This window comes from Rhinopithecus bieti, unplaced genomic scaffold (genome assembly GCF_001698545.2).
Source record: "Rhinopithecus bieti isolate Rb0 unplaced genomic scaffold, ASM169854v2 scaffold_56845, whole genome shotgun sequence".
Classification (NCBI taxonomy): Eukaryota; Metazoa; Chordata; class Mammalia; order Primates; family Cercopithecidae; genus Rhinopithecus; species Rhinopithecus bieti.
The window spans coordinates 1220739-1234360 of NW_016823722.1; the positions used below are offsets into that span (position 1 = coordinate 1220739).

General features: G+C 41.3%; 1 protein-coding gene across 2 annotated transcripts in view; it reads right to left on the bottom strand.

Moving 5' to 3' along the window:
* DOK5 (docking protein 5) overlaps positions 1 to 13622 on the bottom strand; it is a 177767-nt gene that overhangs the window by 39305 nt on the left and 124840 nt on the right. For both annotated transcript variants that reach the window (XM_017861735.1, XM_017861733.1), the window contains exon 6: positions 3045 to 3180. In XM_017861735.1, the coding sequence (XP_017717224.1) occupies positions 3045 to 3180 (136 nt within the window). The remainder of the gene's footprint in view (positions 1 to 3044; positions 3181 to 13622) is intronic.

A 13622-nucleotide genomic window follows, 5' to 3' on the forward strand; every position in this document is an offset into this window, starting at 1 on the left:
AAAACTTACCATTTTGCCCAGGCTGGTCTCAAACTTCTGGTCTCAAGTGATCCTCCTGCCTAGGCCTCCTAAAATATTGGGATTACAGGTGTGAGCCACTGTGCTCAACCTTGATGCATAGTTTTATAAATCTATGAAATATCCATATAATAAAATAGGATCACAAAATATGATGTTGCGGATGATATTTAATGAGACAATATATAGATATTTTCTTGCAAAAAGCTAGCACAAGCAATGTATTCAATATAATTGTATTTCCTACATCCACCTAGTTAAAATACTGGAAAGCTACACACTCAAAAGTCAGTAACAGGTGTATTCCTGTCTGGCAGGCAGAAGGATGACTTACTATGTTCTTTTTATTCTGCTGTGTTGTCTACAATTTTTCAATAATGTGTAGATTCCTTTTGAAATAAGAAAGTAATAAATATAATGATTTCTTAGAGTTTCTTATAGTAGTTTCTAATTCTCTAAAATCTATTAAATTATATCATTCCCCATTCCTTCTCAATCTGATTTTACATTTGCTCTACTTAGACATTTAGAGAGAAAGAGAGAGAGATGGCGAGAGATGGAGAGAGATGGCGAGAGATGGAGAGAGATGGCGAGAGAGAGAGAGAGAGAGAGAGAGAGGAGACTTTAAGATAAATACTATTACCGCTCCCATTTTACAAAGGATAAAACTGGAACTCAGGGATATCAAGAACTTTGTTCTCCTCCACAAAGCTGGAAAGTTTCAGAACTGTTGTTGGAACTAAGTCTGGCTTCATGGGTCATGATCTTGAACACAGTATGATAGCACTGAAATTTATCTCTTGTTTTATCTATGTCTACCCCTAAATTAGTTATATTAGTCACAGTTTTCCAGAAACAGAGTAAACAGGATATATATATCAAGATCTGCAGTCTTAAGGCCTGAAAGCCAATGGTGATGATTTCTGGTCTGGATTTGAAGGCCAAAGGAGACCAATGTCCCACCTCAAGACCACAAAGAGAGCTAATTCTCTCTTACCCTCCCTTTTGTTCTATTCTGGCCTCCATCAGATTAGATGAGGCCCACTCACATAGCAGAGGGCAATTTGCTTTACTCAATCTATCAATTCAAATGCTACAGTCATTCAGAAACACCTTCAGAGACACACTCAAAAGAAAGTTTAACCAATATCCAGGCACCCTGTGTCCCAGTCAAGCTGACATATGAAAACCACCATCAAAACCCCTTAATTCAATCCATGCCTCCTCCACAGCATGCCCACCTCCACCATCTCTGAGATCATACACAAGTCTTCAAGCCTGGTTTCTCAAAAATGCTATGTCAGCAGTGGCTCACGGGAGCACTTGCTCTTTTCCAACAATAAGCTCTGTCCTGTGGCCCAAATCCAGCCTCCTGACTGTTTCTGAATGACCCATATGCAAAAAAAAAAAAAAAAAAAAAAAAAAAAAAAAAGGAAAAGAAGAGTAATATTTCATGACATGTGAAAATTATATGAAATTTGTATTTCAATGTCCATTAATCCAGTTTGTTTTGAGAGATGGCCATGCTCATTTGATTATATCTTTCCCATAGCTGCAGTTGTGCTACAATGGCAGTTAAGTACTTGCAGGCCGTATTAGTCCACAAAGCATAAAACATTTACAGGAAGCTTTGCTGACCCCTGCTCTAAAATCCTGGAGTGCTGCCTGTAGATGTCATTTGGAAATAACCCAAGGCTGTGTTGGAACAGATCACGTTACTGGCATGCTTTGCCCCTCCACTCTTTAAATCCAACCACCCCACATGTTTCGATCGTAAAGTTTCAAACTACCCAAATCTTACCATGCCAACCCAATTTCTTTTTGTTTTGCATATTTCCTTCCAGATGTGAAGCTCTATGTATATGTTTGCAGCCACAATGCATGATGTGCATTATTTAACTGTTGTGCATTCATTTATGATTTATGATTTCATGAATTTACTCTCCTTAAAGAAGAAACTCATGAACATAATTCTTTTTTTTTTTTTTTTTTTTTTTGAGGCAGAGTCTCGCTCTGTCACTCAGGCTTAAGTGCAGTGGCACAAACTCGGCTCACTGTAGCCTTTACCTCCTGGGCTCAAGTGATCCTCCTACTTCAGCCTCTTGAGTAGCCGGAACTACAGTCGTGTACCACCATGGCTGGCTAATTTTTGTATTTTTATCAAGACAGGGTCTCCCCATGTTGTCCAGGCTGGTCTCAAACTTCTGGGATCAAGCGATCAGTCTGCCTCAGCCTCTTAAAGCTCTGGGATTACAAGAGTCAGCCACCGCGCCTGGCCTCATGAACATAATTCTTTGTGTAATCCAAGTCCCTAGCACAATGTAAAGCAAAGAGTAAACGTTCTGAGGGCATGTTTATGTATGCTGTGTGTTTGGGCATCTTTATATACCAATGACTATAAGAGACGGCACATGCATGACTGTGGGTAGCAGTTCACCCGCAGACAGGTTCTCTTTGACCCACCAAGTGTTAGAGTCTTAACTAGAATTAATTTCCAACAGTTACCAACTGGCAGGTATTACACACAGACTCATATCTTTGGCTTCCCTTGAAAAATCAAGTGATCTACCCACATAGATGTCACAATCTCATGTTCTCACGTCAACAGTTGTCTGGTCTTGGGCTTTTGACATTTCACTCCAGTTTCCCTCAGCTCTCTTCTTTCATTTACATTTTTCTCTCTGGCCTCTGTTGACATTTGAAATAACTTCTGATATAGCAAGACATATCTCCATAGGTAGATGATCCACATGGTTGTGTCTACAGATGTCTATACACACGCAAATTAATTTTACACACCCTTACGATTGAGTTGCAAAGTAGATAATGGGGATGCATGGTTAAGATGTTACCAATGGCCTACATCAGGCATTCCTGAATGGCATTTAATCCAAGTGATACACTATTGAGAAGAAGAATCAATCATCTGCTCAAATAATGCTGACCATATTTTCCAGCACAAAAATGAGCCAATTGCTTTCTGCAGTGATAGGCACTGGGACACGAGGAAGAAATTCCAAACATACCATTGAGTTTTTCACGCTCTGTAGCAAGCGCTCATGCTGCTCGGCTATGGCCAAGGCAGCAGAGTGGACTTTCTGATAGATGGCCTCCCCGTCTCGGGTCTGAAAGATAAACAGCCCTTCACCAGTCTCACACATCCTGTGAAAACAAAAACAAAATAGCTTCTGAAAATCCAGCGCCTAGAAGTTCAATGCACTAAAATCCTGGAATACTCCACTAGGCTGTGCCCGTTTATTATTTTTTATGAGATTAAGATTCTTGTTCACATTTGCTAAACAAAGTTAACTAGAATCGAAGTGTTCAAAGTGTTCAATTAATTGTTATTAACAAGGGCAGGGGACCAAGGGACTCCAGGCTAACCTGTGCTGAATACTTTCTATCACAAAGTAAAAGAGAAATTTAATAAAAAAGCTGTTTCTTGATTTTCAGTATAATAAATACTTCACCTTCCCTATCCTTCACCTTACCACCCTCAAAGAGAAATTCCTGTGCAAGCACATTCCTTTGTACAGGCTGTGAATAGCTCCTCATCAGAAACTGCTAGTGCAGAGGGAGAGGAAGATTCTATATCTCTTAGATTCTGTTCTCGCTTTCCCTACAGACCATGGCTTTAAGGATTCTTTCCTTCCTAAAATCCTAGATCAAATATTACTCCAGCTTTCATTCAACGTGATGGATCAAATGCAGTTAATTTTTTTTGCAATGAGTATGACTGTGCTAAATTAATATTTGGAACATTAGAGAAGTTCTTCACAGAAAGCTGTATGGTTTTGATAATTAACATCAAGCGTTAAGAAGAAGGGTATCTGTACCTCAGATGGTAAAGGTAAACAAAGAGAAATAAATTTCATTAATAAAGGAAGACTGGTACACACAATTAGGCAAGAAACAAATAAATGCTTTTTACTTAAATATATTTGGTATATATGTGTGTGTATATATATGCTATACATACATTTTAGTGTGTGTGTATATATATATATAAAACTACACTCAAATATATTAAATTATTATAAATATTTTTAAAGAACTTGGACAAAATCATACGCAGGGATATTAAAAGAAGCTCTGAATTTGATACATACATATGCCAACAGTAAACTAAGAGGTTGTTTTGTTTGCTTGCTGGTTTTTAAAGGCCTGATTATTCTAAGACACAATGCCACTCCTTCCATTTCAGAATTTCTTGCTGAAAAACTGAACGGTGGCTTCAGTGCCTGAATTTTGCTCCCATCTAAAGAACTGTTTAACACAACATAGAAACTAAGCAAATTTTCAGCCTAAACTACTGTTAATTTTTTTTAGTCTAGCCCAGTCTATGCAATTAATGCAATAAAACGAGGAAGATGTATCTAATGTTTTGCAGTTGGTCCAGTACCACAGCCAAATGACAGCTTTCTATATACAAGGCATGCCCTAAGTAATGGGCCAAAACCCATTAAATTTGAATTAAATTTCATGAATTTTATGAATATGTGCCATGTATGAAGAAACAGAGGGAGTTTGGGTGTGGTGGCTCACACCTGTAATCCCAGCACTTTGGGAGGCCAAGGTGGGCGGATGATCTGAGGTCAGAAGTTCAAGACCAGCCTGGCCAACATGGTGAAACTCCATCTCTACTAAAAAATACAAAAATTAGCCAGGCATGGTGCAGGAGGCACCGGTAATCCCAGCTATTCCGGTGGCTGAGGCAGGGAGAATAACTTGAACCTGGGAGGCGGAGGTTGCAGTGAGCCGAGATCACGCCACTGCTCTCCAGCCTGGGTGATAGAGAGAGGCACCATCCCCCCTCACCCGCCACTAAAAAAAAAAAAAGAAGCAGAATAAGAAACAGCGGAAAAAAATGATGGCTCTTTCAATAAGCTAATCTAAAGAACTAGCTCATGAGGTTGATCATGCAATTTTAATTATTAAGTCATTTTAATCCAAAGAAGATCTGAAACTGAAATTCAAGGCATTTTCAATAAAGTCTCATTTCTTCCCTGAAGACATCTCAAAATACTTAAACCCTTTCTGCTACCTTGTCCTTTTTTAAGCCACCATACAAACTTAACTCTATTGCTTGGCATCCAATTCTGTAAGGTTTTGTTTTTCATACATCTTTTTTCCATCAAATACAGAAATATTAATTTGTTAAGAGAAGGAAGTAATCCTAATCAGTTCTTTCAGAGGAAAAAGTGGCCACTGGTTTCCCCTGGGGCAGAGGTCACTGTATATTTATTTACTTCCTTAAATGCCAACCTTGGTTCCAAAAGTAATGAAAGCACCTGTTACTCAGAAACACTTGTAGTGTGACAGATTAATACCAAACCTTGCAGCTATGTTTCTCCAACTTGGACAATCTAGTTGCTTTCAAAGTCTTTGTTAACTGCAACCCACCATAGGAAATAAAGTTTAGTTTTTAGCCAGTATACCTATCAATCTATCATCAATCTGTAACATGCTATTATTTTCTATTCTATCTTATTTTTAATACTAGTGGTGGAATGCTTAATCTATATCATAACCCATTCATTTTACTCTTGGAAAATCACTCTTACCCAATGCCCACGTGTTTTTTGTTGGTTTGTTTGTTTGTTTAGATGGAGTCTCGCTCTGTCGCCCAGGCTGTAGCGCAGTGGCGCAATCTTGGCTCACTGCAACCTCCGCTTCCCGGGTTCAAGCAATTCTTCTGCCTCAGCCCCCTGAGTAGCTGGGATTACAGGCATGCACCACCACACCCAGCTAATTTTTGTATTTTTAGTAGAGATGGGGTTTCACCATTTTGGCCAGGCTGGTCTCGAACTCCTGAGCTCGTGATCTGCCCGCCTCTGCCTCCCAAAGTGCTGGGATTACAGGTGTGAGTCACCGCACCCGGCCCCCAATGCCCACTTTTAAGAAATGTAATAAATCTACAACCTTCCTTTAATGACATTTAAATCTCTAAAATAATATTGTTATCAAAAACAAATGAAACCAAAACAACTATAGTACCAAACATTCTTCTTTAATGTACACAGACTTCCCTCTCCTCCGCCTGAAGATCTGGAACACACACACACACACACACACACATACACACACACACACACACACCACTTGCCACTAACAGAAAAGAACAGGAGACACAACCTCAAATTCCATTAGAGTTCAGGCAGAGAACATGAATGCTCAAACCCACTATGACCAAGGGTACAGGGAGCACAGCTAGCCGAGAGCACAGGTCCCGTCTAAGCACAGGAGCCAGAAGTCAGCCCTAGTCAGGTGTCAACGTGGAGGAATGGGGAAATACGCGTCCAAGGTACTCATAGTTTCTGATTGTTTAAGAGAAGCAAGACTTCCTGACTTTTATGTGAAGACATCTGAATTTTATATGTCAGCAACTTGTTTCATTTTCTTTTTAAGTTGTGAGAGTCAAAAGGCCTTAATCAACCAGATCTGACCAAGAAATCACCACTGTGCAGTAAAGACACAAAATGCATTAAGAGCTCTAAATAGAACAGAAATGAGGTCTTTGGTGTAAATTGTTAGGACTTTTGCTCCTATTGCTCAAAGGCATGTGTCCTTCATTGGACAACCTGACCCATGAAGATGCTAATGACCACAGACTGACCTTCCGATGCTCTTCCATCGGGTCTCTGCTATACTCTACCCACAAGTCCTTTTATCGTATCCACCCCTCCTACTTGATGTGTTTGGAACTGTTACATAAGCAGCTTTACAACACTCTAAAATGTTACTACATGCCTCCATCAAAACCGTATGATGAGCTAACTCCCCAGGGCAGTGAGAAGAAAACAAACAAACCAAAAAAAAAGGAAGTGAAAAGAAAGGTACATCAAACAAGCTAATGGTCTTACATAACCTCATACAGCCATGTCTGCTTCTCGTCTCCAGAGAAAATTCAACACAGAACAAAGATGTTCTAATGGGTTTACCCTTTAGCAGAATAGCAAAGCCACCTGCTTTGACTTCTGATGCTCCCGATTCCTCCTTTCTCTTTACTCGTTGATTTTTACCCTGGATGCTCTTCCTGTATCCAAAGTAGTCCCAAGTGACCCGACACTCCTTACATTAATGGAAACCAGTGGATTGGAAACCCAGAGAAGGTTAAAAAATAAGTTTAAGTTAGGTCTTTCTAATTTCCTCTGTGAAGATAAGCATTCAAATATAATAATATTGCTGCCATATAGATGCAGGTATAGTTTTGAGTTTCCCAATAATTGCCTAAATGAAATGCCTGTCACTCCAAATCATGGATTATTCCATTATTCAAAAGTCCAGAGGGAACCAATAGCTCAGAAAATGTTGGGAACCATTCATTCTTCCACATACCAAATATGTGTCAAGGCAACATAATAGAATGCAGGAGTTTGACCAGGGATCACCTGGCTGGCCTGGCATCTCACCAGCTTTCTGACCTACCGCCAGCTATCCAACCTGTCTAAATCTGCATTTTCATATGTAAACAAACGTAATGCTAAGAACTCTCACCTAGACTTACTGCAAGTATTAAATAGGATATGTAGAGTACACAATTATATCTTCAAGTAAAGAGCGCTTCTATTACTCTATCAGAATGTGAGCTCCCTGTAGACAGGGATTTTGTTCTGATATATTCACAGCTTTTCCACTAATGCCTAGAGCATGGCTGGGTTTACATTTGGTGCTCAATAAATAACTGTAGAATGAATTGTGAAGCAGAAGGCAGTGCTAGGAAAGGAATAGCTGGGAACCTGACCTAGGCTTCCTTGAGCAACTTTTACTGACACTGAGAATTCATTGAGTTACCCTGGGGAGGGGAGTGGTTTGAGAAAGAAGGCAGGAAGAGCAGTCTTGACAGACAGAACTGCACATATAAAGCTTTTAGGTGGGACACAGGTTAAGTGAAGCCAACACGTCGGGGAGATGGTGGGAAGAGGGGAAGCCTGTGGGGCTGAGCCTGGTGGACAGAGCACAAGTGTGCATGTCCTAGGACTGTGGTCCTGGGTACCATGAAGATTCAAGACCCAGACACTATGGTTCATACGCACTGAGTGCCCAACCTCAGAAACTCTGTTCTCTCCTTTTGCCCAAAACATTGCACATCAACATATCTTATTAGAAAAATACTAATGGGGCTGAAATTATGAAAACTAAAATAAATTATCTCGTGGTAGACAGAATGAATAAGTAAACATTTGAAATCAGTAAGCCAATTAGTTTCATATTTTCTTGCTTCCAAGATGTATTCTGTGCACATGGCTCTCTCTCTGTATTTCTCTCTCTCTCTCTCTCTCTCTCTCTCTCTCTCTCTCTCTCTCTCTGTGTGTGTAGAATATATGGACATTGCCAAAAGCAGAACACATTTTGACCTCAACGTGCGTGTGTATGTGTGTGTGTGTGTGTACATATATATACATAGAGAGAGAGAGAGAGAGACAGAGTCTTGCTCTGTTGCCCAGATTGGAATGCAGTGGCACCATCTCGGCTCACTGCAACCCTTCTGCCTTCTGGGTTCAAGAAATTCTCTGCCTCGGTCTCCTAAGTAGCTGGGATTACAGGCGCCTGCCACCACGCCTGGGTAATTTTTATATTTTTAGTCGAGACGGAGTTTCACCATCTTGGCCAGGCTGGTCTCGAACTTACCTCGGGTGATCCACCCTCCTCAGCCTCCTAAAGTGCTGGGATTACAGGCATGAGCCACCGCACCCGGCCAACATGTATATTTAAGGTAGGCTTTTCTTTCTCTCCACCCCTGCCAAGGCAGCTATTAAATCAATGTTGTATTTTACATTTACAATTACGTTATAATTGAAAGAATAAGGTACTCGTTACACCTACCAGAGACAAAGCATAACAGCCGCTGTGAAGGATGTAAACATAAGCTTTTTCTTTGAGGAGCTGAGAATTAATTTGGAGAGACAAGATCTACATATGCAAAACGTTTGAGAATAATATCATGGTTGCATGAGCCATACTGATGCAGCAATTAAAAAAGGAAATGTACAGTTGAGAAGAGGGGTGGGTGTCAGCGTTGGGAAAATGAAAATCTGGTATTCAAAAACCTGAGAGAAACAGATCTGAAGCACCTGACAGAGAGGGATATAAATTAAAAGAAAAAAAAAAGCACAGAATGTTTACTTTTGTCTGTGAAAGCAAGGCAAACTAAAAATACAGTTTGAAGCTGGGTATGGTGGCTCATATCTGTAATCCCAGCACTTTGGGAGGCCAACGCGGGTGGATCACGAGGTCAGGAGATTGAGACCATCCTGGCTAACACAGTGAAACCCCGTCTCTACTAAAAATACAAAAAAATAGCCAGGCATGGTGGCGGGCACCTGTAGCCCCAGCTACTTGGGAGGCTAAGGAAGGAGAATGGCATGAACTCAGGATGCGGAGTTCGCAGTGAGCCGAGATCACGCCACTGCACTCATGTCTGGGCAAGAGAGCAAGACTCTGTCTCAAAAAAAAAAAAAAAAAAAATACAGGTTGAACAAGTGGAGTACAATCCCCTCCCTCCATCCCTGGGGCTATAGCAAGGCCAACAACACAACACACTTGCACAGACACAAGATGAAGAAGCAAGAGGCTTAGCCATGTAGGCTCTAAGAGCTTCATTTTGAGGAATAAATTCGGGAGGAATTTCTAAGGAGCTTGTAATATGGACTTGATCTCAGCTCTACTAAAGTCAGCAACACTGACGTCATCCGATCATGCTTTGCTATTAGGGCTGTCCTGGGCGTTGTAGGATATTGAGCAGCATCCCTGGCCTCTACTCACTAGATGCCAGTAGTACCCCACAGTTTGACAACCAAAAGTGTCTCCAGACATTGACAAATATTCCCAGTTGAAAATCATTGAAATAGACTAAAATGAGGACAAGGGAGAACCCAAGTAACGAGTACGTGGTAAGAGGTTTTTTATACAGGGCAGCGTGTGAGTTTAGGGAACTTGCTTCAGTACAGACTGAGGTGACAAGGACATTCTGCAGTTGACTATCTTTGTTGTCTTTCCTGTTCCAATCACTGGCATTGCTGCCTGGTTGATCTCAGCTTAAGACAAAGCAGCAGTCTATTCTCCTAGTGCCCCGTGTGTGTGCTCACTGGAGATCAGGGCAATCTGCCCCACTTGCTGCTTCAATAGTTTTCCTAGCCCTTTCTATGACTGGTAGGGTGAGAAACGGGAATTGATGTAAGATAATACATCATGTATCACTTGCCACTCAGGCTTCTGAGCATGGGACAGCTGTCGACATCCATCATTTACATACAACTTTCATGATGGCTGTCAAACCTTTCTGCCACCTAGGTGATTCATTTTTAATCAACTTGCTTCATTTTCCTTAAATGAATATATTTTTGTAAGTTGGAATCATCACATCAGTATCAAACCAGTATCCCCTGTTATAAGTTGAAAGCAGACTTAAAAACTACATTAAAAGGCTGGGCGTGGTGGCTCACACCTGTAATCTCAGCACTCTGGGAGGCCGAGGCGGGTGGATCACAAGGTCACAAGTTCAAGACTGCCTGGCCAAGATGGTGAAACCCTGTCTCTACTAAAAATACAAAAATTAGCCAGGCGTGGTGGCGTGTGCCTATAATCCCAGCTACTTGGGAGGCTGAGGCAAGGAATTGCTTGAACCCAGGAGGTGGAGGTTGCAGTGAGCCGAGATCATGCCACTGCACTCCAGCCTGGGCAGTAGAGCAAGACTCCATCTCAAAAAAAAAAAAAATACATAAATAAATAAAAAATTGTTATAAAACTCTGCTACATCCTCTTGCTGTCAAAGATCTGAGCTAGAAGCTTGCTCACTTCTTAGTAACACAAGTATATTAGAAAGTTTTAGAGATGTGTGTCAGGCATGCAGCATCCAACTGAATGGTTTCTCCATTATTCAACCAAAAGGATCAGAAAGTAAACAGAAAAGAAAATGACCTTATCACTGTGAGACTCACATTTATTTAACATCACCTGTACTGCCCAAAATCATGCCACATTTTTGGAAACACAAGTCTAGTTCCTAGAGCCCTGCTCCAGGTGATGTGGAGCAGCGTCTGGAATATAAGAAGTCTCAATCCCAGCTCCCTCCCATGATGCAATCACAACCCTAGACGAGTTCCTTGACTTCTCAAAGTCTCCATGACTTCCTATTTCAAACGTGAATAACAAGGTCTCCCAAAGCACACAGGATGGTGAGAGATTGCGTTTTGTATTTAGCAAAGGATCCGACCTCAAATAAGCATTTAATTAGAATCTGTTGTTGTTGCTATCTTAACCCTTTAAAATGTCAAAGCCAAAGAGAACAGGACTCTGGAAAAACCTCATGAGAGAGGCACAACCACATACTTGCCTTGAAGGAAATGGGGGCGGCTCGCAACCCAGAACAGCAGTGGGGAAGCAATAATGACGAAGATGTATGGGAATGGAATGTGTGTGACTGGGAGAAAGAGTGATGTGGAGGCTCATGGGTGGCTGAAAACAGAATAAAATAAACCTCTTCTTTGAGAATGAAAATATGAATTCAGAAATAGGAATTGCCCTCTAAGAAAAGGATCAGCTTTAACTAAAGAAACCTAGGATGCAAAAATTGGGTGTTTTGTTTCTCCAGCTCCAGTGAAGTACAGTGTCTGTGCTGGAGGATTAGCACACCTTATGAGATATAAAGCTTATTAGCTGGAGTGCAGAGTGAAGAGAAAGGCCTCAGTGCAGACTGCGCAGGGCCACACTGTGGCCCTCCTCCTGCCATTTCATCGTCACTAGCACAGGTTTCCTAACAGCCAGAGTTCCCTCAAATATGCACAGAGACTTTCACTATCCCTTTTAGATGTAAATTGTAATACTTACTGTCTGGACTTGAAGGTTTGTGGAAAAACAAACAAACAAAAGAATAAATGAACTACTATCTGTAGTCATAGAACAAAGCTAGTATAACAGACAGTGGTTGTTTATTAATTGTGTCTGTTCTTTATCACTTATGATATGCATAAAGTCAAAGGAAATCACTTTGTTCCATTTTGCTTTATGATGTGATCTAACTCCTTGTGTGAAGAAAGCATTTTCACACATTCTTCCTGCAGTAGCAGTTATAAGAAATGGGTTGGAATTAGCGTGCTTTTAACAGTTCTAAACTCAAACACAACGTGTAGCTTTACTAATCCCTGACAGGATGAAACGGCGGCTTAGTAAGTGGGGTAAACTGCTGAATGAGCCCTGAAGTTAGCCTTTCCAAAACTGACCTCTGGAAAATCCTCAGCTCCAGTGCCCACTCTGCACCCTTTCTCTGCAGTCTTAGCTGCTCCTGGAGGGTGCCTAGCACTTCCCTTTCCCTCTTAGTCCACATCCAATCTGTCAGTAAATCCGTCTAGCTTTAGCTTAAAAACCTATCATTATCCAACACTTAAGACCATATTCACCATTACCCACATGCCTACAGCCATTCTTGTCCCTCACATGAGTACTACAATACCCTGTAACTGGTTTTAGCCTGAGAAAGTCTTAAAGAAAAAAAAAAAGATATGTCACTTCTTTGCTTAACACCTCTAGCGCAGAGAAGAATTTAACCTTGTCTAAAAATAGCCCTTGGCTAGGATCTCCTGCAAGGTAATGTTTGCCTGCCTGGAAACTTAGCTAGACAGATAGGAACAATATGACTCAAGCTAAGGGCTTCAGGTCATGTGGTATTAGCCAGCCTGGAGGCTGAGATCCACCACGTGGGCCACCAATCAATCACACGTACATAATGGAGCCCAGTAAAATCTTTGTGAGTGGTGGCTCAGGGGCATCTAGGTGGACAATGCTCCATGTGTAATGTCACATGTTGGTAGGAGGAAAGCAGCATGCCTGGATTCCACAGGGAGAAGATAACAGAAGCTCCACACTTGGTACTTCTCTGGACTCCCTCCCATGTGCTTCTTTGCTTGCTTGATTTCATTCTCTATGCCCTACTGTGATAAACCATAACTCTGTTTAATAAGTTTTGGTGAGCTCTGGGAGTCATTTCAGTGACTTACTAAATCTTAGGGTAGTTTTGGAAACCCGTGAACTTGCAGGTGGTGTCAGAAGCGAGAGCCATCTTGGGGACTTGCTCAAACTCTGTAGTTGTCCAACTCTACACAGCCCCTGATGGCTCCCCATCAGACTAAGACTAAATGCCAAATTCCTTACAACCACCTTCAGGCTCCACATGGCCTGACCCTGCTGCATCTCCACCTGTGTCATGTGGCTTCCCATCCATTGATTCTGCTCAGACACACTAACCTCCTGGTTCTTCTTTGAATACTTCCTCTTCAGCATCTTCTTCCATCTTCCTTCTGGAAGAAATGCTTTTCCCCCAGATTCCTACATGGCTCACACTCTTACCTCTTAACATTACTCAGTAAAGCCAGTCCTGCTCACTCTCTTTAAAACTGCACCCATTCTTTGGCACTGTCTATTGTCCTTCCCAACTTTATTTTTCACTGTGGGACTCAATCCGACATCTATTTTACCTTTTAAAATGTTTGTCATTGTCTATATCTCTCTCCTCTATTGAGTAAGTTGTATGTTGTTTTCACTGCTATATCAGCAGTGCTTAAAACCACACCAGGCATTAGGGTGCACTAGGTGAATATTGCATGAAG